This window comes from Miniopterus natalensis, chromosome 5 (assembly GCF_054644295.1).
Source record: "Miniopterus natalensis isolate mMinNat1 chromosome 5, mMinNat1.hap1, whole genome shotgun sequence".
NCBI classification, from domain to species: domain Eukaryota; kingdom Metazoa; phylum Chordata; class Mammalia; order Chiroptera; family Miniopteridae; genus Miniopterus; species Miniopterus natalensis.
In genome coordinates, this window is record NC_142085.1 from 18,552,035 (window position 1) to 18,578,583 (window position 26,549).

General features: G+C 43.8%; 1 protein-coding gene across 1 annotated transcript in view; it reads right to left on the bottom strand.

The window, feature by feature from the left end:
- The window catches only part of PLA2G7 (phospholipase A2 group VII), a 37,599-nt gene that overhangs the window by 3,155 nt on the left and 7,895 nt on the right, over positions 1-26,549 (bottom strand). The window contains exons 2-10 of the mRNA XM_087817127.1: positions 14,617-14,758; positions 9,819-9,940; positions 9,050-9,194; positions 7,068-7,161; positions 5,142-5,210; positions 4,458-4,587; positions 3,137-3,241; positions 2,118-2,209; positions 282-452 (exon numbers count right to left, since the gene is read on the bottom strand). Of these exons, the coding sequence (XP_087673253.1) occupies positions 282-452; positions 2,118-2,209; positions 3,137-3,241; positions 4,458-4,587; positions 5,142-5,210; positions 7,068-7,161; positions 9,050-9,194; positions 9,819-9,940; positions 14,617-14,725 (1,037 nt within the window). The 5' untranslated portion in view covers positions 14,726-14,758. The remainder of the gene's footprint in view (positions 1-281; positions 453-2,117; positions 2,210-3,136; positions 3,242-4,457; positions 4,588-5,141; positions 5,211-7,067; positions 7,162-9,049; positions 9,195-9,818; positions 9,941-14,616; positions 14,759-26,549) is intronic.

Consider the following 26,549-nt stretch of genomic DNA (forward strand, 5'->3'; position numbering starts at 1 on the left):
CCCCCAAAATGTGTAAGCCTGCTCTTGTGTTTACACAAAAGTGGCATGGACCCCGGCACAAATTTTAACGATCAGTATATGAGCTACATGTAGTAACACCACTCAAACATTTTAAAGGGAGTAAGTCTAAATGCACTCAGAACCTGAGGTTTTTCTAACGTTCTCGCTTATCGAAAGTCTACACAACAAGTTTAACAACCCTTTCATGGCTGATATCTGTTGCGGTTTATCCAAGTTTCAAGTTTCTGTTTCAGAAGATGAAATAAGTCGGTTGCTATTACCTGATTGTGATCATTTTTCTTTCTCTACCAGGTACATAGCATTTTTTCATTTTTATGATGTTAGCAGGATATTGGAACCGTTCGGAGTTGATAAAAAAGAGGGGCTGAGAGAACTTGGAATATATGCCCTCATCCAGGGGCATCATCCACGCATCCAGGGCAATACCGCACCTGCAGGTGGTTGAGACGACAAAAGAAGGCAGGTCACACACTGGCCAACACACCGGGCTTCCTGATAGAGCCACAATTGACGGACACACACCACACAGGTCTGGGGTGGGCCATCTCACTGGTATAATTCTTCGCATGAGAAAGGGGTGTGATTAGCTTTATAAGGTCGCAGATGTGGGATTACAGAATCATTTCTTTTAGGAGGCATTTAGGAATTGAGACCTTTAGAATGACACACAATCTTTGAAATTTTCATTCACTTTTTATATTACTTTCAAAATAATTTTCGAAAAGTAATTTCTTCAAAATTGTGGGTGTCTGAAAAAAATTCAATGGATGCACTATTGCTCCTATGTTTCTGGACCTGGATATTCCATATTTATTATACCTTTTTTTTTTTTTGAGCAACAATTGTACCCATTGCTTTATATTTTTATTTTTTATCCTGACCCAAGGATATTTTTTCCGAGGATTTCTTTTCAGAGAGCGTGGAAGGGCGAGAGAGAGAAACATCGATGTGAGAGAGACACACTGACTGGTTGCCTCCCGCACATGCCCCGACTGGGGCCAGGGATTGAGCCTGCAACCGAGGTGCGTGCCCTTGGCCGGAACTGAACCAGGGACCCTTCAGTCCTCGGGCCGACGCTCTCACCACTGAGCCAAACCGGCCAGGGCTGGACCCATTGCTTTATATTTACAGGTGCTTTACTTGGAAAAGTGGACATTGAAGAAAAATATATGGGGCATATCACTTGAAAATAGAACTTTCTTTTTTTTTTTTTAATCCTTACCCAAGGATATGTTTTTATTGATTTTAGAGACAGAAAGGAAGGAAGAGAGAGAGAGGGGGGCGGGGGACATGGAGGGAGGGAAAGAGAGAGAGAAAAACATCGGTGTGAGAGAGAAACAGAAACACGGATCGGTTGCCTCCCTGACCCTGTGGTTCAGCTGGTTGGAGTGTCATCCCGGACACCAAAAGGTCTTGGGTTTGATTCCCAGTCAGGGCACATATCTAGGTTGAGGGTTCGATCCTTGTTTGGGGCGCATATGGGAGGCAATCCACCTATATTTCTCTCTCACATCAATGTTTCTCTCTCTCTCCCCTTTTCTCTCTAAACATATCCTTGGGTGAGCATTCAAAAACAAAGTCAGTTTATTCTATGTTTCTTGGCCTTTCTGGACACTGTTTTATGTGCTAAATAGGCTGAAGAAGACTCCCCTTATACTGAAACAGATTTTAAGAAATGTGAGATGAGGTTTCACAAATGATCCTCCCCTTTCTATGGGGTGGGATCTTCATGACCTCATCGGTCTGGGATGAAGTGGTTCAAGAAAGAAAATATTTCCTCAAGTTAGAAGACTGGAGTCTGGTCCTGACTCCACCCAATAAATTCAGACCTCACTCCAAATTAAAGATGAAAAAAATTAATTACAAATACCCTACCTATTGGGGAAGTCTAGACTATAAGATGGCAACATTATTAGCACAATCTTTATGTCACAGATAAAACATGTATATACAAAGGAACATTTCCGAGTAAAATGTTAAGCCCTCAAACAGAGAAATAAGACTGATGAGGGAAAACATATGGGGGAGGGGAGAGTTTTTATCACTCCCCCTCTTCCAATAAATGACTGTTTTCTCTCTTTGCCTCATTCTCTTACCTGAATCTTGGGTCATCATGAAGAGCCTGAATAACTGTGGCCCCACCAAAAGAGTGTCCGATTATTGCTATTTTAGCTCTATCGATAGAGTCCTGTGTGAAAAAGCATGATATGAATCCATAACTATCTCGCAGGCCGTTAGAAGAACAGAGTAAATGATTTTGTGAATCATACAATTTGTATTCAATTCATGGGCACAGTTAAGTACCTTGATCTCTTATAAAAGAAATGCACACACACATACAAACATACACACACACAGCACACACACAAATACGTATTTACAAATGCATCCACGCATATATATGTTAAGCTTGCGTAAAAGTTCAAAAGGGAACTCGATGGCCTTCCTAGTCACCCACACTTGAAACACGGTCAGTGCCGGCTTCTTCCTCTCCCCAGTTCATACGAATCAGTTTGTTCATTTTACGAGGATTTATCGTAGCTCCTTTTCAGTGAGCTCACAGTCGATTGGGGAAGAAAGAGATACAGGTGCATGACGCAAATAGGATGGAGTGGTTCCAAGGACGAGATGTGATACACAGCTAACCCAGTCCCCGGCTGGGCAGTGGGTCCGAGAAAGCTTCTCTTGGAGGAGGCGACGCCTGACTTGAATTGAAAATTAAGCAGCACGTAGTCGGGATGGGGGGTGAGTCAGGCCAGGGCGGGTGAGCACGAACAAAGGCTGTACGCTTGGTCTGACATTCTTCCCCCCTCAACGTTTTGTCTAAAACTTCTGAACCAACTTTCCAGGACCAAGCTCAAAAACATCAGAAGCCATCCAAGAAATTACAGCACTTCTCCTGGAGGCATGAAGTTGAGCCACGGAAACTGCCACTTTCCTAGACTGACTTCATACAGAGTTCAACCTGATGCAAGGGCCTTGCTGTGACACTTCACCTGCGCTTTTTCTGCAGCCGTCGGTCATGTTGTACCTTGTATTACAGCAGAAAAGTAGACAATAGAGAACAATAAAGAATGAAGGGGAAGGACAAGGGGAAAGGGCTTTTTTACCTCACCTGCAGCTGTTTCATGTCGAAGTCTAAATCTAACACGTTTGTCGCCGGCTTTCTGGAAAGCATCACATCGAGAGCTTGGGAACACTCCTTTGCTCTCTGCCGCACCTGACACGATTATCAGAAGGGAATGACAAAGTGAGAAGCTGTAATACTTAAAGTTTGTGTAGAGCTTGCACTTGGGTACAACAGTCAGTTGCTTACCAAATGGACATGTGTGAGCAGTGAGTGGTTAGCAAACAACCCAGCATCGTGAGGCAGGCACCGGCCCGGCAGGGTCCCCGTCCCGGCTCTGTTGCTTACCCACGGTGTGGCCTCGGGTGACTTACTTAACCTCCCTGATTACTATATATTGCTGCTACCTCCGTGAAATGTGTGATTAAATGCAAGAACGTATGTAAAGCACCCACAGGGTGGAAGCCAGTGTGCTTGATTTTATTTAATTTCCCCAACAGCCCTGTGGGAAAGACACTGTTATTACCCATTATTTTATAACAGAGAAAACATGGAAGCAAAACAGGGACAGTAAGTTGCCTTCGCCAAGATCGCCCCACTGCCAAGTGACTGCGCCAGGATTCAAACGGAGGGAATAGGATTCTAAGGCCTGAACTCTTTTGGTGGTGGTTGTTAATCCCCACCATGAGGATAATTTTTCCATTGATTTTCGGAGAGTGTGGAAGGGAGGGATGGAGGGAAAGAGAGTGGGCAGGCCAACGCTCTAACCATTGAGCCACATAGGCCAGGGCTAAGGTCTAGACTCTTAATGCAATCCTATACCCACTCTCTGAAAAGTAGTCTTCCTTATGGTACTGTGAATTTACCTTAAGATTTTATTTTTTATTTTATTTATTTATTTATTTTAACATATCTTTATTGACTTCAGAGAGAGGAAAGGAGAGGGAGAGAGAGAGAGAGAAACATCAATGATGAGAGTCATTGATCGGCTGCAGCCTGCAACCCGGGCATGTGCCCTGACCGGGAATCGAACCCTGATCGCTTGAATCCTAGGTCGACGCTCAACCGCTGAGCCACGCCCGGCTGGGCTACCTTGAGATTTTAAAATGAGAAGTTCTAATGCGAAAGAATTCTGTATATTCACGGTCACCTCCCAGAACTGTTGCACGTCTCTGATTTCACGCTGGCCCACACATTTCCTTAGGGGGGTTTTCCTACTCAGAGCGCCTGCCCACAGATCTGCTGGGAATGCGCAGTAGGAGCGGGACGGGAGGGGCACAGCCTGCCGGGTGTGAAACTAAATCAGCAGGTGCCATCCTGTTGCCTGTGGGTTTTAGCCCCCACGCCACCTGTCCTGGCCTCGGGGTACCTGCGCATTTCGTAGCGACGCCGCTTCTTTCTCCCCTTGCGGTGGGGTTTTGAGGTAGAGCCAGGACTTGTTCCCCGTTTCTGCAGCAGACTGGTCATTGAAATAGTACGTGGCGGAGGCAGAGCCGTCTCTACAACACAAGCGGAATCGATTACTTGCACTTCCCCATCTCACCCGGGTTCCCCCCGCACCCTGCACTCAGCCTCGCTCTGACCTTCCTGACTTCCCTTTCTTCCTCCCCGCTACATTTTTTTTAAATCAAGAGGCCCCCAAGGGACTGCTATGAAAAAGACATCTTTGTGAGCAAACATCTTTGAGTAAACTAAACCCGTTCTATCTTCACAGTTCCCAGAGGCCACACTGAAAACGCTCCTGGAATCAAATTCAGTGACGTCACTTACTAGCTGTGTGGCTTGGGGCGGGTTACCCTTTGTCGGCTTCATCTTCCTCCCCCTGGAAGCAGCGACAATGGTAACAATCACGCAGGGCTCTTCCGAGCATTAAATGTCGGTGTGCGAACAGGGCACACAGTAAGCCCTCTAGACGTGTTAGCTGCTTTTGCAATTCTTGACCATCTAACTCAGTCTCCTTTTTTTTTCCTTATCGTGTAATCATAGTTGACAATCCAACTTTTTTACAAACCTCTAGGAAAGTTAGAGCCCAGCTACATACCAGATGCCATACCTGTGCTCTACAGTAGCAACGATAAACCCATGAGATGCCAGGTCATTGCCAATCGCAGAATAGATTGTCCTTCAAAACAAAAAGAGGGAAGCATTCAACTGCCAGTCATGATTACAAGGTGGGGTCCACTCATAAACCTGGGCACGTGGAGGCTGTTACACCCAGTAGGAGTGCCCTGGGGTAAAGCAGAGAGCTGTGATTCTCGAAGGGGGGCAGTTTTGCCTTTAGGCAAACTTTGAAATTATCCAGTCCAAAGCATCAGTAGTAGCAAGACTAAGAATCCCTGGTGTGATAATTATAAATATTGCCTTTGAGAGCTCTGAGTTTTAATCGTGGCTCTTGCCACTTACCAGTTACACGATTTTAGGTAATGACATTACTGCATTTTTGTCCTCACCTGTAAATTGGGGTGATAAAGGCTTTGCTGTAGGAGAGCTGTAAGGTTTTAATAAGACAATGGGTACAGGAAGGCAGTACTGCGTGGTGCTTAAGAGAACAGAACCTGCAGTCTGACCAGTATTCGAATCCTGATCCCACCACTTATTAGCTGTCTACCTTGGATAAGTCACCTATCTTACTCTATCTTGGGTATCTTTTATCTGTAGAAGGGTGATGCTGTAACAGCATGGCACCTAGTGGGATTATTGTAAGGATTAAGTAAGTTAGTAAATTTCCAGTGCTTATAATCATATCTAAAACAGGGTCATTACTGACCATGTCGGCTGTTGTTTAAAAGATTGGACAGAGTGAGATGTTTAAACAATCACGTGCAAAGCCATTGCCTTTGTAATCCCCCTCCAGGTCTTCATTCTGCAAAGTTTTCTCATATCATGCATTCAGTAGAAAATGTCCATAAAGAGTAAAAAGGGGGTAGGTAGGAACTATATCATCTACTCTTGAAGATGCAGGACCTACTCAGTAAGGGACAATAATCTAGTACAGGGATCAGCAAACCAGAGAGTATATGTCCAGTTCTGTGGGCCATAGAAAACTCTGCTGTCACATGGAAGTAGCCACAGACAATGTGGAAAATGCATGAGCATGACCGTGTTCCAGCATAACTTTATTGATGGAAACAGGCAGCAGGCTGGATTTGGCCCTGGGAGTCTAATTTCCCAACCACTGGTCTGGTGGATATCAAAAAGCTAGCTAGACCACAATTAAAGAACTGGAAATAATTTCTCATTGCAGATGCTACCCAACTTTTTTTTAGCTAAAAGCCACCTTTTATTTTCTGAAAGTTGTATAATCCTCTGAGGTGGAGGGAGGGGAGGCAGATGAGAAAAGGTAAGAAGGAAGTGGAAAGGGTGTGGTGATTATGAAAATATGCCGCTCAGATATCATGCTATGGAGGCTATAGTTGCCTGAAGACCCCACCCCTCTCGATCCGTTGATGAACAGTTTGGGTCAAGCACTCCCTCCAGTTGCCCTGGCCAAATCTTGCAGTCTGAGACTCTTCATACATAATCGTCCTCAGTTTCTCACCTTGTTCCCAGTGTCCACCCCGCGTCACCGTCTGAAGGCTCTCCCCACCTTTTCCTGACCCTCCCCCTCTATCCTTCACAGGCAGTTCCCACAATAAATGCCTTTCACAGCTAGTCCAATCTTGGTGTCTATTTCTCAGAGGCCCTGAACTAACACGGTGGATGATCTTGAGAGTGTAAATATTATAATACAGAAGGACAACAGCCAAAAATACCACATCCTCTCTCCTCTGTTGTGAGGCCAGTCTCTGGGAGCTGGTAGGAGGAAAAGACAGGGCTGGGACTGATCAATAGACCACAGCCAACTCCTGAGGAACCCCAACTCCTCCAGGACAGGGACCGGCATGACACTCCAAAATCTGCTATTCTTTTTTGGGGAGCGGGAAATACATTCAGTCACTGATCCTTGAAGGCTGAAACTGTTCAGCCTCTCAAACTTTACCTGAATGCTCCAAGACCATGAGAGAAAACAATGAGTGGATATTTTTCATCAGTCTTCACTGGGGCATTCCAGCTTGCAGGAGTCGTCATTGAGCCTAGACAACAATGGAAGATTATAAATAAGGTTTTTACTTGAATGTTGCTGGTTAATTTAACTTATATCTCCTTAGTATAAAGTCTTCACCCATGCAATTTATATTTTTATGCATTCATAGTAAATTCATTAAGAAATCACCTACTGGATACCCACCAACTGAGTATCTGAACCATGTGTTTTTTTCCTAAGACCACAGGATCATTAACTTTCAGTTCTCCTTGCCATTTCTGAGCTTAAGGTGAGACATTTTCCTACTTACAGGTATATTCAGGAAGGCTATTCCTTACTAGCAGTACCAGGTTTGGGCAAAACTTCAAAGGGAATGTTCTGAAAGCAAACTAAACCTTGGGGACATGACACTGAAAGCCAAAATCTTTGAATAGCAGACGCCTCTCATTCTAGCTGGGTCACGATCATGAGAAAGGTGGAGAGACAATTGACTTCATACTCAGACATGGCTTTGGACACAGCTCTGCCACTCACTAGCTATTGATCTTGGGCAAGGTAAGAGAACTGTCGGGCCCGGCCGGGCGTGGGTCAGCGGTTGAGCGTCGACCTAGGATCCAGGTGATCGGGTTCGATTCCCTGTCAGGGCACATGCCCGGGTTGCAGGCTCGATCAATGACTCCTCATCATTGATGTTTCTATCTCTCTCTCCCTCTCCTTTCCTCTCTCTGAAATCAATAAAGATATATTAAAAAAAAGAGAGAGAACTGTCTGAGCTTCAGATTCATTTTCTGTGAAAGGAAGGAAATGATAACTAACTCATCCGGGTTTTGTGAGAATTATATTTAAGTAAGTAACATATGTAAAGCACCTTTGCAGTCACATAGTAAGGTGCATAGAAATGGAAGTTACTGCCTTCCCTTCCTTCACTTCTCATTTGTTATTGTCATTATTTTTATCAATTATTTGTGTTTCATTTTCTCATCTATAAAATGGAGCTGTGATCATGAGGATTGAATGTAACGACTGCTATGAAACTGATTTATGTGTTATTTAAGCACCATAACGACATGTAGTTTTTAAGAAAACTCCAAGGAGATTTTTAAAATAAATGCCAAAAGCTGTGGGTAGTTTGAGGGGGAAATCTGAAGACATAGTGAACACCAGGCCAACACTAGTGTCTAGTCAAACAGATAAGGAAGGAAAAGTCTATATTCGTGAAATGTAGACAAATTAAGTAATGAATGCATATCAGGTTGTCTTCAGGAAGGGCTGGTCCCTTGGGGGTGAGTGATGGGAATGAGAGTAGAGCCTCCTCAGGTACGGCAAGTAGGAAATTAGCATTCACTCCCTTGTTTTGGATTTGGTGGCTGCTACTTTCTTTCTGGTTTTGCCCAACTTTAGAAAGTACTATAGCATAGAGCAGAGGGGATAGTATTCACATCAGCCCAGCTGTGGCTCTTACCACATTATTGCTCCCCCACAATATGTAAGAAGAAAAACTAAAGACCAGCCATTGAAACATGTTCAAACCAGTCTAAGAGTCTGATACGTTCGTTCCCTCCACCCATCTACCCCTCATATTCAAAATGGAAATGGAACATATTTCCATTTTATCTCACCCGGGTTTTGTGAGAATTATATTTAGGTAGGTAATATATGTAAAGCACCTATGCAGTCACATAGTAAGGGGCATAGAAATGGAAGATACTGTCTTCCCTTCCTTCACTTCTCATTTGTTATTGTCAGTGAGAACCCTTGATTCCCCTGACAGTTACCTGGCCTTTGGCTTTTTAAGAAATATGTACTTTCTTTGTCATCTTAGTAGAAGTTTAGACGGGTGAAAATCTACTTTGGTTCTTAACTGCCTGAAACTCTTGCTGTTTTCAAGACTTTCTTATATCCTAGAGCATATGAAGCAGGATCAGCAGAAATCTTACCAAAGAGTAAGCTCAAAATGTTGCCCATAATCCAGTGTGTTCCAAGAAATTTGCTAAGTCCAAAAAAATATTCTTTGTTTGGAATCCAAATGGTGTCGGGGTGATCATTATCTTGGGATGGATAATACAGACGCAAGAAGGTGCTCTGTAGAGGAAAGGAATTAATGTACTTTTAGTCAGGTTGCTTCTCAGATTCCAACAGCTATTTTAGGGGGGATCCAAATACTTCTGTTGTGTACGGAGAGGCCCAGAGAACTTTTTTTTTTTAAATATATCTTTATTGATTTCAGAGAGAGGAAAGGAGAGAGAGAGAGAGATAGAAACATCAATGATGAGAGAGTCATTGATCAAGCCCGCAACCCAGGCATGTGCCCTGACCGGGCGTTGAACCCTGATCGCCTGGATCCTAGGTCAACACTCAACCGCTGAGCCACGGCCGGCCGGGCTCCAGAGAACTTTTTAAGCTGCTGTCATGATTGAATGCAGTTGAAAGAGAGGAGAAACAGAAGAACAAGCTTTCTCAGTGAAAAGAAAGGGAGCTTGGTTTCAGCCGTTAAGGAAGGGGGAAATAGAGTTTATAGTTAAGTTAACCAGATGACAGCAATGAATTGGGGAATGACTTAACTAGAAAAGGCGGCTTCCCATGAAACAGAACAAATGGCGAAATGAGTCATTCTCAGGTAAGGGCATGGTCAAGTTTCAAACCCTCTAGGGAGCCATAGCAACTGTCAATATTATAATACAAGGGTAAGTGGTATTAAAGCATCACCTTATTAGTATATTTAGACATCAAATCTGTACAGCCGACGGAATAAGGTCCACTTCCTTTGGGGATTGTAGTTTGGCCAAAGACTGCAGCAGCCATCAGAGCTTGTATTTTATTGACCCGTGCTGAAAAACAGGTGAATGTTATCTCACTTGTCATCCATTGCACCCCAGACTTTATTATGCAAAGAAATTCCAAGGGAATCAAGTTCTTACCCATAGCGTCTGGCCTCCTTCATTTCTTTACTAACTAGCAAAATACACCAGTAATTATTGTGAGCCTGCTGTATGCAAAGTACTGTGTGAGGAAAAAGATGGGGTGACATAGCCCTTCTCCCAAGAAACTTAGGACGATCGCCTCCTTGACCTCACCTTCTGCCCAATGCAGAGCACATTAAAGCCCACTTCCCAAATCTGTTTTTCCTAAACACGAAACTTACCTCTCATTCTTGATTTGCACTTACAACTTCCTATTGCTTATCCCCACCAGATGTCCTTCCCATAGGAACATCAAAGCCAATGGCCCAAAATGAAACTAAATGACCATCCCCCAACTTCCCCTCCTCATCCTCCAATCAGAAACCTGGGGATCATCTTACTCTCCTACCTCTTTCTCACCAACTCCCTATTTCCAACCAAGTCTCAATTTCCAACATTTGTTTTTACCTTAGGGTTCTCTCTCCAATACACCCTTGACCCTCTGGTTCAACTGTCTCACTCTTACCTTCACTGTCTCTTGACCAGATAGTTGCCATCCCTCCTAACTGTTCTACTCAGCTTGGAATTTAGCCTTTTCAAATGCATAGCTCCTGGAATGACTTAAAACACAAAGCTCACCAGACAATTCTTTGTAAAATCCTGCAAAGGCTTCCTATGGCCACGTGGTTTTTCTTGAAGGGGGAATGTACTGGAATCTTTTTGGAAGGCAGTTTGTAGATGGTATTTAAATCTACAGATCTCTTCCTAAGGGACTTCCATTCCCACCTGGGGCACAAATGTGGCCTATCCTCCCAGTGTTCTGGGGTTAAAACGTGTTCATAGGCACACAAGTTAAACCCCCAAGTCCTGGGCACTGTAAGAGAGACCCTCCAGGGTCCGGAGGGCCCACTGCTTGTACTCTGCACTCTCCTTTACCCCTGTATCTCCTTTCCGTGTGCTCCAGGGCTCCTAAGCCACTCGCTGGGCTGCCTGATGCCTCTGCACCTTCGTGTTATTCCCTGTTTGAAATCCCTGTAGCAAAGTCTTATTCAACCGTCAACATCCGGATCAGAGGTCAGGCCTTCTCTGAAGCCTTCCCTGATCCCCAAGACTTCATCATTCTCTCTTCAGCGTTCAATCAACTCCCTGTATATTTTTAATCATTCTTCCTATCATATTATATTGAAGTTATGTGTCTGCACACTCACTCTCCCATAGTGGGCTGTTTCTTAAGAGCTGTATCCATGTGTTTGTATCCTCAGATCTACATAGTCGGGGCTCAACAAGCATTTGTGAAAATGAGCAGAAGTTAGCTTTTCACTGCCGCTGGTCTGTAATTCCCATCAAATGCTTTATGATATTCATTCTCTTACCCACCGACTCTTGCAACTCTCTCTCTGGTGTCAAAACCCTTCAACACAACCACAGCTTCACTTCTTCTGTTCTCCTTCTAAACCCCAATCAAGTCCATATTTAATTTCAAGATGCTGAGTCCAGATGCCAGTACATCCCGACTTCCACTGTTCTAGATTCAGCTTGCCCACTCCTTTTTCTCTGTTGGACTTCTCTGTGAGTTGACTGCTCTGCTAGACAGACACCTTCATGCCTTCCTTCATGTTCTGCTTCTGCCACTAAGACACAGAACTGTTAGGAATAGCACCTGCATTGACATCATAGGGAATCACCCAGAAAGGTTTTGAGTCATAAGAAGAAGCCCATTTATATCCTTCACATTGGTGACTAATGTGTGAAGCACCTACCGGAAATGAGCCCTTCAATACATAAGGCCTTGCATCATTGACATCACCTGGGAGCTTGAAAATGCAGGATCTCAGGCCTTACCCCAATTCTGCCGAACCACAAAAGATGTGCTCATTAAAGTTTAAGAAACACTGGGCTCAGGTACCAGGCCACCTTGGGTCTGCATTTCACAGTCAAATGGTAGCTGGTAGTTCCAAGAAAGGCAAGGGGTGAGATGAATGGAGCCTGGGTCTTGGAGTCAGGTGATACTATTTTGGATTCCAACTGTACCTCTTGTAAGCTATGATGCTCTGGCCTAGGTGATTTACTCCCCTCTCTCATCCTCATTTGTAAAGTGGGGATAAAAACACTTGACCAGCCTAAGGTTGTAAGATGCTGTGATACATAAGTCAAGTACCTACCACAGGACACAACATATAATAGGCAGACAACTAATATCATCTGTCCCTTACCTGGCTACCCAAATTCAATCCCCTAGAGGAGTTTTAGGTGATCTAAACTAAACTGTACCATTTTCCCTAAGGCATTCCAAGGCATTTCCTAAGAGATTTTTTAAAACACATAACATTACCTGTAGGGCTAGTTGATTTAGAATTACAATAAGACCTTTCCCATTTAAGATGGTCTACTGACAAATAAACCTCTTTAATGTGGTGTAACAGGGAGATGTCAGGTCCAGAGAAACATGGGATAGGCCACATCTGCCTTATGTTTTTCTGCGCCCCCCACAGGCAGCCATGGCAGACTGCACATGGGTTGAGGGGAAGGCTGCTGGCTCAGAGTTTGGTGAGGAGCCCCAGGGAACCCACAGCTGCCAAGGAGGTGCTACCTCTGGAAGTTTACTTTTAGAACCCTGGGAGGGTTCAGAATGCACAAGGTTCCCCCTGTGAAATCTCAATTCCACCTGTGCCCTGGGAACCCCTTCCAATAATCTAGGAGTTGCCCTGATTCTCTACTCTACCTAAAAGGATCCTTATTCAGCTTTCAGGAACCACAGGTCAAGGTCAAGCTATAGGCCTGCCTATTCCAGGACCGCTGACCCCTGAGAAAGTCTTAGGAAACTTCGAGCTCGCCCAAGTTTGGGTAAAGGTCTACAGGGCCTGTGGCCAGCCAGTGCCAAGGGGCCTGCAGAAAGGCTCACCAACCTGCAGCTAATCGGTCATGTCTTGGATTTCCTGTTCTCTAACCACCTATCAGGACACATCATGAAGAGCAGGGAAGATGATTGTCAGGTTGATGGCCACCCTTTAGATGACATAATTTTGTGGTTCTTAATATATGTCACTTCCTATATCTCAACTTTATTTTCATAATAGCACTGGAACCCTTGGTATGTTACTAATCCTATTACACATTTCTGGTGGAATTCATTTGTCAGGTACTCCTGATATTCACTTCTGGTTTTGGAGATGGACTGTATACATGCTGGGGACATTGCATTCTCATATGGCTTATGTCCTCTGGGAGCAAATAAGATATCTCTAACCCATACTTATAAACCTTTTACGGTTGTATTTCCTAGGTATTTGTTTAGTAAGAGGAATATAAATAATCATCTCTAATCATGTATTTAATAAGCGATTTCTAATCATTTAAAAAATACTTGTGCATTATTTCTGAGCATTTAGAAGGAGTGGGACATTGGGCTCAGTGCAGGAACTGCAGAGATAAAGAAGTGTCTTGAGCTTCTTCCAGTCCAAAAGCAGCTTTCCAATCATTTTCAGCCATGAGAGGTAATGGGAAAATTAATTTAATTGGCTGCAAGTTCCTTGAACTTGACTACAAACTCCGGCGTAGTCACCTGTGTATCGCTGACGCTTCAACTTCCTGTTAAGTGTTGTTGAATGAATGGTCCCGTGAGATATTGCACCATTTCCCATGTAAATGTAGCTATGAGATGGAGTCCCTCTCCTACAGATGCACTCATTGTCCCAACTATGAAGTAGGATGAACTTTACCTATAAGGTGCTGGGTTATGAAAGGCTTTTGTAGATGCTACAGAGATGAGTCAGTGCCAAGCCTGAATAACTCGATCCAGAGGGACCATATCTATCCAGGTGCACAGGTGTGCGGGTACAGACATTAGGACACTATTCAGAAGCCACCCACACTGCTCACCTGAGGGGACTGGGTAAAGAAGTTCATGCATCACAACCCTCTGGGATTAGCAGGAATGCGCAAAGCTCCATAAGCAATCTCTTTGCAACAAAGGTCCTTCTTAGTGCTGGGAGGTGTATCTGCCTAGAGATGGCTGTCCCACTCTGGCCACCTTGTCCTGGACTCGTATGTGCCTTCCTCCCCTCTCCTTCCCTCCCACAAGGTGAGAAACAGCAAGCGATGCAATCCTTTCTCATTTGGGGCTCCTTAGTGTTTGCTTCTCCCAACTTCTCCCTGTCATTAGGTAGAAAAGGTTGTTTCCTTCCCGATCTCCACGCCCTAAACTGCCATCGTCTCACACCACTGCCACCAGGACTACACCTGCTGAGCATGAGCCCTGCCTCTTCTCCTCCAGAGGCAGGTTTGGAGGTTGCTCCTGAGGAGCTGCAGGGGAACCGGGTTACTGCGCGGGACTGGGAGTGGGGCAGGGCAGTGAGGGGGGGTTTCTCCGTGGGGACTGCGAGCTGAGCTTCCAGTTTCCCTGGCTCTGCCCTGCAGTCGTCATATGTGAAGAAGACGGGTGCGTGGAGTGAGGGGAAAGGGAGGCCCTCTCCCGTGCCCCAGGAGAATACAAGGCGTCCGCGGGCATCTTCCTGATAAGACTTGCTTAGAGCCCACTTCTCTGAGGCCACTGTGAGTCCGGCAACAGGTCAGTGGCTCAAGCCTTGAATGAATGTACCTCTTACCTGATGGTTTAACATGGGCAACAGGGTTTAGGTCTTGCCAGTCAAAAGGGTGACCGAGGGTGAAGCAGCCGCAGAGGCAGAAGAGCACATGCAATTTGCGCAGCAGCATCTCGAAGCGGAGCAGTGGTTTCAGCTTACCCTTCTTCGAGGCGGGTTATTAAAAGAAAAAACAAACATGCCATAAAGAGGATTTAAACAAGCTGACAAATCAGTGTTATTAGATACTAGTAACATGATTTTATACATTATAAACAAAGAAGACACTTGGGAAAAATGGCACATCCATTTCCTGGGCTGGGTTTTTGACAGGCACCAGGGTGGCAAAATCCTTGGTGATCTTTTTGTAGAGCACAAAAACGGCACATTCAGACTGTTCGATTAGGTTTTTAGTCACTAGTTCTCTAACTTTGTAGCAGTCTAGTTTAAATATATAGGAGAGTGTAAACATATAATGATTATAATAATCGTATAATAACATCCACAGGCGTGTCTAGCACATAGAAAACATTCAATAAGTTCGGGCTAATAGCTTCATCACAATTACACAATGATTATATTGTTACAGCTGTGGGTATGTTTGGTATTGACACTATATTTTTGGTTATCTCTGTAATACTGCTATACGGAAAGCTTCCCAAAGGCAGGGGTCAGGTCTCCTTACTGTCCCCAGTGCGTAATAAGCAGCCCAGTACCGCTGGTGTTGAATAAATGTCTGTAGAATCCATGAAGAAATGTTTGTGGTCCAACAAATAGAATATCAGACTCATGATCAAGATAAATGATATTACCATTAGGCTCATGCTAACATCTTATCAGCAAAAACTATCTCATATTTGTGCATCACCTTCCCCCTTTAAAATGTCTCCCTTCAACTTTTTGGGGTGATGGAAATGGCCCAAACCATCACCATCTCTCACTTGAACTTTCCCTACTTTTGCCCTGGTCCCAACAGAGCAGCCAGATTGATCATGTTGCTCCTCTGCTCAAAACCCCCAAATGACTTTATATCACACAGAGCAATAGCCACAGACCGAGTTATGTAGAAGGTTCTACACAGCCTGTACTCAACAGACCCCCCAATCCTGCCCCAGCGCCTCTTGCAACCTCACTCCAACCACACTGGCTTCCTTGCCATTTGACAAATATATCAGGCACTTCCTGCCCTGCCTCAGGATCTTCACTTGTGTCCCTTCTTCCAGGAAGGCTCTTTGGCCTGACAGCCAAATGACTGGCTCCCTCACCCCTAGGTTTCTGCTTCCCTGTTATCTTCTCAGTGAGGCTTTCCCTGATCAATTTAAAATTACAACCCAACCCTCTTCTCTATGCTAATATATGCCCTACCCCCACCCCCAAGCTTTATTTGTCTCCATAATATTTACCACCAACTAATATGTATGCTCTGGACATTATCTGTGAATTGTTCCTCTCCCTCTACTAGAAAGTCAGTCCTGTGAGTGTAGGGAATTTTGACTGGTTTTTTTCTGCAATACTCTCAAGACCTACAGTAGCACTTGGCACACAGTAGGCACTGCTAAATGCGTGTTGAATAAATAAATTCTGAATCTTACTAGTTTCTAACACATACAGTGACTAACACATACTGAGCCAAGTTAATGACTGATGTGAATGTTGGTCCCACTGATACCGATGGGGTGCTAACTAGTTGACACAGTTATTCTGCCGGAAGGTATAAACGTAGAGCGGTGGGTGGCCCACAATTAGTGCTCCTGGGTATCTATGTGCTCCCCTACATTTCCTGGCCTTCCTTGTGGCTGGGTGGAGCCATGGGGCTGATTTCTGACAAATGGGTATTTGAAGTGGTCTAGGACACTTAACAGTCCGTATGTCTTCTCCATCCTTTCCTTTCCCTGATACAGCAAACTCAGAAACCACGTGTGGTTCTCAAGATGGAAGAAGCCTGGGTCACTGTCACTGACAATCACATGGCCTTTCACGAGAAGGAAATAAACCTCTGTGGTGTGAGGCCACTGAATCTCCAGGTTGAGCTTTACTGCATCATTGCAGCCCAGCATGGCTTATCCTGACTAACATCAGATGTGCAGCCATTCAACCAATGGGTATTTATTGAGCAAATACTACACACCCTCTGCTAAATTAACAATTGTGTAAATGCTCGAGAATTTGACACAATCCCTGCTCCAGAAGAGTTTACAACAGGGTTTCCAAGATAAGAGGAGCACAACTAAGACAAGAAGATAGCAAATTGCAGGGACTTTTAAAAATTCTTAAATGATGTGGTACAAATTCTTAGGGCAGCAGAAATTCAGAGAGAAAAGTTTCAGAGGAGATGGGGCCACAGCAAGGTCAGCTCTTATCACACAGGTTATAAAAATGCAGACAGGTCACTGGGAAAATTGTCGCTGGAACTCTATGCTGTTTGGGCTACTTGTAGAATGACTGTATTTCCTTACTTTATATATATATTTTTAGTCAGAAAAAAATGTGTATAGTCTAACTCTTTAAATTATAATTTTGTTTGATTATATTTTACCTTATATCAGTATTATTTTTAATTTTATATATGACCATACATGATTTCAAATCATGTTAATGCAGGTTAATACATGATCTCAAAAATCCAAACATGGCAGAATAAAGTAAATAAAAAATTGAGTTGTCACTGCACTCATAATCACTTTCTAACAGATTTTTTCCATATGCATCTCTATGTTAGAATACATGCACATATACACAATGTTCACACATACATATAAATATACATATACATATATAAATATGTAGTTTAAAAATTTACTTACAAAATTTCATACTATAATTCCACTTACATTTTTAATTTGATAATACATTGTAGATACCATTTCATATGAGTACATGGCACTATAATGTGCCTTTTTATTTTAAAAGGGCACTTAGGACTTGCTCCAATAAAGTCTGTTCACTAGTTGAGTAATAATACTGCTGACACTTGAAGGCTTCTTACGTCCCAAGCATTCTGCAGTTTCTGGCATTGTTATCTCACTCAGTCATGACCAAAACAATCTGTGAGGGAGGTTTAATTACCCCCATTCTACTGTTGAGGACATTGAGGCCAGGAGAGTTGAACTAACTTGCCCTAGTCAACCAGGAAGCTAGTGCTTTAACCACGACATACCAACTTCTGTAACCTCAATTCCTGCTCAGCCGGAAACTATAACATTCTAAGTTAATAAATAGAACAATTATTTTAATGATGCTAAGGAACTAACTGAATTAAGAAGCTGACTTAACAAAAAGTTAGAAACTGCTCTCCAAAGAGATGAGACTGTCTCGTTGCTTCTGCCCTGATAAATATTTGGAGCAACAGGCTAAAAAGCTGCACAGTGCTGTGTACGAATCCAGGGAAATAGCTGCTGAGTTTCCCAAGTAAACAACAGAAGTTGAACTAAAGTCAGGCTGTCTGCTTCCACCGCACCCCCCCAGCTGTTACACTGTCACCACTTGGTTTTTCATCAGATAACACCATCCGCAGAAAGTATTTATACAGTAGAGGGCTTTAGAAACTTCCATCCCTGATGCTTACAGCCTTTAACTGAATCAGGGGAGTGTCATTCATCCCATTTGGAAAATCACTGGAGGTGAAAACAAGAAAAAAGGAAGATACGTACGGAGATCAACGGCGAATTTTAGGAACATTGCATGGCCCACAGCGACTTGGTATTCATCGCATCTTTCCTGTCAATAACCTCAGGAAGGATCAGAGATAGCCAGTTGCTGGCAGGACTCCCTTAAGTCTTCCAAGCAGGACTGGGGTGCTCTGCCCTCCCCCCATGTTTCCCACCAGAGCAGGGCCGCTGCCATCACCTTTGTTCCCCAGAGTGGAGCAGGGCAGCTAAGGCCAGGCGAAAGGGCACGCTGGAGTTCCCAGCCTGACCCCACCCCAGCTACAAAAGGCTCTTGAGGGACCTTTGAACGTACTGATTCCCAAGCCCCACCCCGGACCTACTGACTCAGGACCTTCAGAAGGCAGGTCCGGCCGTCTGCACTGTAGCTCCTTAGGGATTTGGACACAGCCGATCCCTGCAGGTAGTGTTTAGAAACTGCGGCAATGGGACGAGTGCTAATTGATTTTTCATCACCCTATCACATGTGCAACCTGATCTCACCCTCTGAATGATTTAATGATTGGCTGACTCATTCCTTCATCCATTCGGCTATGATTTCATTTACTCAATTTTAAGACTGCCTGTCAGTCACTGGGTATGGGATAAAAAAAACTTTTTTGCACACTTAGACTATTTCATTTTATTTTTCAATTATAGCTGACATAATATCATATTAGTTTCAGGTGTACAACACAGCGGCTAGATGTTTATCTAACTTATGAAGCGACACCCCAACAGTCTAGTATCACCCTGACACCATACAGTTCTTAGAATATTGCTGACTATTCCCTGTGCTGTACTTTACATCCCGGTGACTATTTCCGTAACTGCCAATGAGCACTTCTCAATCCCTTCGCCTTTTTCACCCAGTCCCCTCCACCGTCCTCCCCATCTGGCAACCATCAATTTGTTCTCTGTATCAATGAGTTTGTTTCTGTTCTGTTCGCTCATTTATTTTATTTATTGGATTTCACACATAAGTGAAATCATATGGTATTTGTCTTTCCCTGTCTGACTTATTCAAAATAGGTGTGATTTTTTTCTTCAGAATCCCCTAAGGAAAGAGACTTTCAAATAATCACAATGAATGCTACAACTGATCGTTTATAAGACTTGGTGGAGATAAAGGTGTAGTGGGCATACGAGAACAGAAGCAAACTTTAGCACCTCCATTTTTCAGTTGTGGGGGGATGAAGATCGATGAGACACAGAAAGGCTATGCAACGTGCCTGAGGTCCCACAGTGGGCCTTTGGCGTGGGCAGGTCTGTGGCAGGTCTTCTTCCTTTTACCCCTGTGCACTGAGTGACAGAACGACCCAAAAGGGATCCCCCTCTTCTCTCCACTTTCCCAGTGCCACAAAATGCATTGCCTTCCTCCACTCTCTCTGGTGTGCTTTGTGGGATGGAAAGAAATGCCAAGACTGTCCCCAGCTGATGGCAAGACAGCTATGTCCAAAGCTTCCCTGAAGTCACGAAAGGAGGTCCTCGCTGGGCCTGACTCCTCAAGAGCACCAAAGAGAAGACACCCCCCCACACTTCACGGAGCAGAGGCTCATCTGTCTCAGACTCTAGGTAGTCAAGCCATGGGGCCTCCAGCAGCACAGAAGGCTGCCCCCTCTTTGCTAGTGTAGTTTTCTGTGCACACCTCCACTGACCCACTTTTACCCTCTACTGCAATGCTCTGTTGAAGGTATTGCTTCACCTGTGTGCTCCTCCGGGGCAGGGGCTGGTCTCATTTGTCTTTTTTTTATTACTACTTAAGAAAGGGCTCAGCATATAATGAGCACTAGTAAATGCTTCTAGAAGGAGGGTGAAAAATCTTGTCTTCTTTTTGGTGTGGGCTATCAGGTAGCCCAGAAACATGGTTCCAGGTGATTTTCACACTAGGTTGTGACTTCTCAAAACGTCACTGAAGTGGGGCATGGTCAAGTGCTTGGGCTTTAGTGCTTAGAGCCCAACTGTTTGGATGTGAATCCCAGCCTGGCCACCAGCAGTGTGACCTTCTGCAATTATAGAAAACTTCTGTGCCTTATCTCTTGACCTGTAAAGTGGGGCTGAGCATGATAATAATATTACCCAGGGTTAAATGACAAATATTTGTAAAACAGCCAAACATTCCTAGCATCATGCATCGGCTATAGATAAGCAGTTGTTCAATAAATGTTAACAAATAAAGGTTAAGGTGTCAATCAAGACATTGAGATAGGAACAGAAAGGATTTGTCTTTGCTGATTGAAGTCATTTGTGGGTCATCATCTCCTCTGTCCTTAGTTGGTTCTGCTGAAAAGATCTTGTGGGTCTCACCTGGCCGGCGTGGCTCAGTGGTTGAGCATCGACCTATGATCCAGAAGATTAGGGTTCAATTCCCGGTCAGGGCACATGCCCGGGTTGCAGGCTCGATCCCCAGGTCAGGGGCGATCCCCAGTGCAGGAGACAGCCGATCAATGACTCTCTCATCATTGATGTTTCTCTCTCTCTTTCCCTTTCCTTTCCTCTCTCTGAAATCAAGATATATTCAAAAAAAAAAAAAAAAAAGATCTTATGGGTTTCACTGAGGGATGTAACTTCCCTGGCACTATAATTAGCATTTTTCCTACATTCCCTGGAGAACTTTGTGTTCAGTTCCCTTCTTTCCCTCTTCAGGCCCTGGTAATGCCTGGGGCACCCCTGAACTTTACCACCATGGCCTGCCTCTTCCAAACTTACCAAATGGTCCCTATTCTCAGCTCCTTACACTTGGCTGCCAGGAGGTACTGGTGTGCTCAAGAGCCTTTCCTCAGCAACTTACAAATAACAGCCCTTTCATTTAACAGAGGTCTCCTGGAGGCATCAAGACCTCAGAATTTTACTCTAAAGGAAAGAATCACATGCTGTTGGGGAGAAATGTTTTGGAGAAGAGGACTTTTCACGACCTTTGAATCAGGTTCCAGGAGCAGAATCCACTCTGGTATCCCAGCACTGCGTGGCTGCCAAGCTTCAGACAAGAGTGAGACTGTGCTCTGTCCTAAATTAAGGGCATGAACGATTCAGAGCCTGGTTTGTGATGTAACTTCTGTGTTTGAGGGAGGAGACACATAATAGGAAATACTTAATGTGGGTAGAGAGGGAAGGAGAAAACCCCAGAGCAAATAGTTTTGTTCTTGGAAGGCTACCTGTCCTCAAACTGCAAACAAAAATGGGACAATTGTTCTTTTCTGAAAGTAATGTTTTTCTTACTGTGGGGAACCATAAGCCAGTCCTCTCTCGGGAGGGTTAAGAGTGAAAGGGGCACTCCTGGAAAAGAAGTCCTTTTGAAACTCAATTACTGATGTTATGGCAGAAGGCTAAAGAAGTCAAGAATATTTTTATATCAGTCTTTTGAGTATATTTTGAGCATTTTTGCCTACCAGTTCTACATTTTCTAAAATCCTGAATGAGAATTCTTTGGCCCAGGGAGAGGACTTGATGAAGCAAGCTTCTGGAAGAACTCAAGATGGGGAACTCAAGAAGTTAAACATTTTAGATTTAGTTATATAGTTAATAGGCTCGGTAATTAATGCACGTAGAAAGCTGTTGTTCCAGAGACTGGAATGTATGACAGGACCTGCCCTGACTCCTGCAGTTCGACCTTTGTGCCCCAGGAGGTCTGCAAGTGATCACGATGGTATCTGAGCCACTGTGCTCCAGCGACAGAACGTCTGCCGCCCAGGATGCAGATAAAGAATCAGCGGTGAGCAGATGAAGGGACGCTGGGAAAATCGCTGGGCTGCAGCTTTCATCTGATTAACCTTTTCCCTGAATGCCAAACCCTTTACCTACCCTTTTCATATCCTGATAAAAAAGGTCGGCTTGAGATGAGATGGAAGTCGGTCTTTGAGGTACATAACCCCGCGGTCTTCTCAGATCACCGGCCATCTGAATAAAGTGCCCATGATCCAACCCTCATCTCTACTCACTAGTTCTGGGAGTGACAGGGAGCACCAATGGCCACCTTTCCAGTTTCAGAACCAGCAAACGCTCCTGATGACATGTCAAGGCATCTGAGAAGAGACCCAGGGATTGGTTTCCCAGTGTCTCGACTTGCTGATTCTTGTTTTGTTTTGCTTCAATACTAGCAGAAACTCTTAAAGATAAGCAAAGAAGAATCTTGACTGCAGCTCAAACCTCTGGAATCCAAACTTGATTAGGTTTAAGTAAGTTGTTGGAGAACATCATGGAGAGGGCATGACCTCCTTCCTGCTGACCCTCAGGCTGGACTCGGGTTCCTCACCGCCTCCCCTGTCCTGGGAACATGCACTGTGCTTGCCTTGGTCACGTTAGAAGCTGCCCAAGGACACAGCCGTGAGACAGCAATGTGTGGTTGAGACCATCTGGACAGTACACACGACTGAACCCAGTTAAGGCCTCTCTGTAAACTTTAAGATTCTCGTGAAGTCTGCTCATCTTGTGGTTGCCCGAAACAAGCCTCGTTTGGAAGTTTCCTTACTTTTTAAACTGCCACTTACCCACCTCGAGTGGCTTGCATCTCTCTTGAGTCTCTCCCTGCCCTCTGTGTATATGGGGCCCGGCTTCACATTCTCCCTGGCAAGCTCCTGAGGCTGCAAACTAACAGAAATTTTAAAAGGTATGAGGGTGTCAGAGAGGTACTAAACTTATCGGGGTAATCACTTTGCAAGTTATGTAAATGTCTAGTAAGTTATACAAATGTTGTACACCTGAAACTAATATAATATTATATGTCAACTGTAGAGGATGGGTATAGTGTAGTATTTGCCGCACTTGTACCCTCTACAGGGCTTAATTCTGCTTCGGCTAAGTGCCGAGGAGGCATGGAGACAGCTTTTGGGTTTTTTAAATGCAATTTGAAGTCTGAGATGTTTGGACAGATGTGACTTCAGTGCGGGCACAGAGGAGGATGGTCGGTCTGGGGTGGGTGGTGCTGGAAGGGATGGAAAGCGTTTTTAGAAGAGGTCACACTGGAGATGACTCTCAAAAGAAGAGCCATAGGAGACTGACTCGGCTTGATGGGAGGAAGGACGGCATTGCACAGAAGGGACACTGAGGGGCGCAGGCCGCGATCAGTAAGAGGGGTGGGAGGAGATGTTAGCAGATGGGTGTTGGGAGGAAGGAGCCTGGAGGCAAGAGCAGGGGCCAGAACACAGAGATCCTACACACTGCACATCTGAGTGTGGACCCGTCCCACGCGTGGTGGCATTTCCCACTGTGCCCCACACTGAGGGCCTTTCACTCACCAGGGGTGCAATGCACGTCTACAGGAATGACTTCGGCACTGCAGTGGTGTCTCCTTGTGTCTTTAGTCCAATGGCATGTGTATGTGTGTGCGTGGGGGGGGGGTAAGTAGAGGGGTCTGGAGCCTCAGCCTGTTCCTGAACCAGGTGTGCCCACCGCCTCAGATCAGCTAAACACGGGCCCTCGAGATTTGTGGCAGCCCCTTCCTCATTCCTTAGTGCGCCTCTCTCCCCCCGTCACATTAGTGTCTTCTCTCCGTAAATCATACACCCTCCCTCATCCTGTTCCATCCTTTACACCTGAGGACCTGAAACCATCCTTCTCAGAGGAAAACAGAGAACACCTTCTTTGCCTTCAATCCCAGTTCGGAGCACAGGTTACCCTCACCTCTGTAACCAGCTCTTGCTCCCACGCTCAAGGGGACCTTGGCTGGGTCAAGGGCAACATCAGCTTCCCCCAGTGTCTCCTCAGCACCCACAGACCATGCTCACTTCGCAGTATTATCCTGCATTAATTCATGTCACTTTTTAATATTTAAAATATTTTCTTTTTCTGTCCATTTTCTTTTTCTAAATAGATTGAAGCTGCTCCTTAAAAAGGTCCTTACCTTTGACCTTTTAATTTTTAAAAAAAAATATATCTTTATTGATTTCAGAGTGAGGAAGGGAGAGGGAGAGAGACAGAAACATCAATGATGAGAGTCGTTGATCCGCTGCCTCCTGCACGCCCCCCACTGGGGATCAAGCCCGCAACCCGGGCATGTGCCCTGACCGGGAATCGAACTTCGATCTCCTGGATCCTAGATCGATGCTCAACCGCTGAGCTACACCCAGCTGGGCCCTTTGACCTTTTTAGATTTCTCACAGTTCTATGATGTACCAGCAGGTTCTTAACAATACATTCCTCTAAGCTTTATTTCTTATGTACCCTGTTTTCTTGTTTTTTGCGATTTTATTATAAGTAACCTCCAATCCTCTATGCAAATATGTATTTTAGGGGAATATGTTTAGCAACACTTCCCATGTTACTAAAATGAAAACAGTGCTTCTTGCTTTTCTGAACAAAGGACTACTATGTATGGCCACAAGTCCCATCTTCCCGACACTGGAGTCTTTCATCTTCGGATGGTCACTGAGAACTCTGAGAGAATGACCACAAAGGATTCTGAATCTGAGCACAGAGGAATAATTCATAAGAAGTCTTTTAACTCTCAAAGTTTCCTCACCATAGAAAAGTGCCTTTTTTTTTCAACTCAGGGATATGAATTAGCTAGAAATGCATTCATATTTGAGAACTAAGACCCTGAAAAGTCTAATGTTTGTTTAGGACACTTAGAACTGAAGAATCCAAGGTGACAACACTAAAACTCTTGATACAACAGTCTTCATAATCGTAATTTATGAAAACTCATTATTGCCACAACCAGCCAATACAAAATTTTCTAACTGGCCACAGGGAGCAATAACTGGTAACCCAAAATCCAGAACACAGGACTTACCTATTCTTTTTTATTTATTTTTTCAGTTATAGTTTACACTCGATACTATTTTGTATTAGTTTTAGGTATACAACATAGTAGTAGACAATCATATACTTTACAAAGTGGTTAACCTATTCTTCAATGGTGCAAAATTTACCAAAGCAAAGTCAGCAATTCTAGTGGGAGTATAAGTGGGTTCACTGATTTTTGGGGAAGGTAATTTGGAAAGCCTCCAATTGCTTATATCCTTTGACCTTTACATAACATTTCTAAAATCGGCACACAAAAACATCTTATACACTTGGAAGTAAAACCCTAAAAATGCACTATGGCGTTTATTTCAACTCTATTTATAAGAGCCAACACACACAGACACACACAGAAACCGTACAGATGTTAAACAATAAGATAATATAATCAATGGGATTTTACTGTTATTAATGTGATAATTTCAAAATAATTCTTTGACTTAGGAAACTGTTTACAATGCAATTTTAACTGGAAAAAGAGTATAAAATTGCCATGTAAAAATTCATACTAAAAAGACTATTAATTAATATAATAAGGGTGATGGAATTATGGGTGTTTTTCATTATGTTTTACATATTTTACAATACAATGTATTGCTTTACTAATAAGAAATAATTTTAAGGAGATATTTAAGAGGATATTTAAGAAGAGTTTGTATGACCATGAAAAGTGTTTATGTTTAATATTTAGTAAAATGTTATATAGAGATTTAAGAGAATTATCCATGATCCCAGATACATAAAACAAAAGAGGAGACAAGAAGAAACAAAATAAAGAAATAACAAATATTTACAAAGCTTATCTTCTTTAAAGGGTTTTGTATAGTTAGAAACTAAATTTTTTTTTAACCCTCTACTTTTCTCTTTTCCACAATTTTAAATCAATGAGAATATCTATTTTTTTAAAAATCAACAATTTCTTTAAATACTAAAGGCTAAAAATCATTTTCTTCTACTTTGGTTCCTTGACTACTAGATAAAATATCATTCTGGCAGATCAAGAAGACCTTTATTTACTTTTTATTTTTTTAAATATATCTTTATTGATTTCAAAGAGAGGAAAGGAGAGGGAGAGAGACAGAAACATCAATGATGAGAGAGTCATTGATCGGCCGCCTCCTGCACGCCCCCGACTGGGGATCGAACCCGCAACCTGGGCCTGTGCCCTGACCGGGAATCGCCTGGATCCTAAGTCCACACTCAACCACTAAGCCACATCCGGCTTGGCAAGAAGACCTTTAAATGAGAGCTCAGAGAACACATCCTATTTCAATCCATTTAGAAGTAGGCATCTTTTTGCCTTTCTTTTGTGGACTTTGTATCTACCACTGAAACCACGGTTTCCTATGTGCTCTTCAAATCTCAGCAAGATCTCCAAATATCCTACCAGACCTCTGCAAGTCCTGTTTACCCTATTTATCTGTCACTGTTAAATTCTTATCAGGCATCATTTCCCCTTTGAAATAAAAGATAAACTAAAACAGTAGGTAAAATATCCATTCTCAGGTCTGGAATTTCTGCCAAGTAAAACCCAGCCCTGGCAACAGATTAGGGTATGTGCCTTAACTCTTC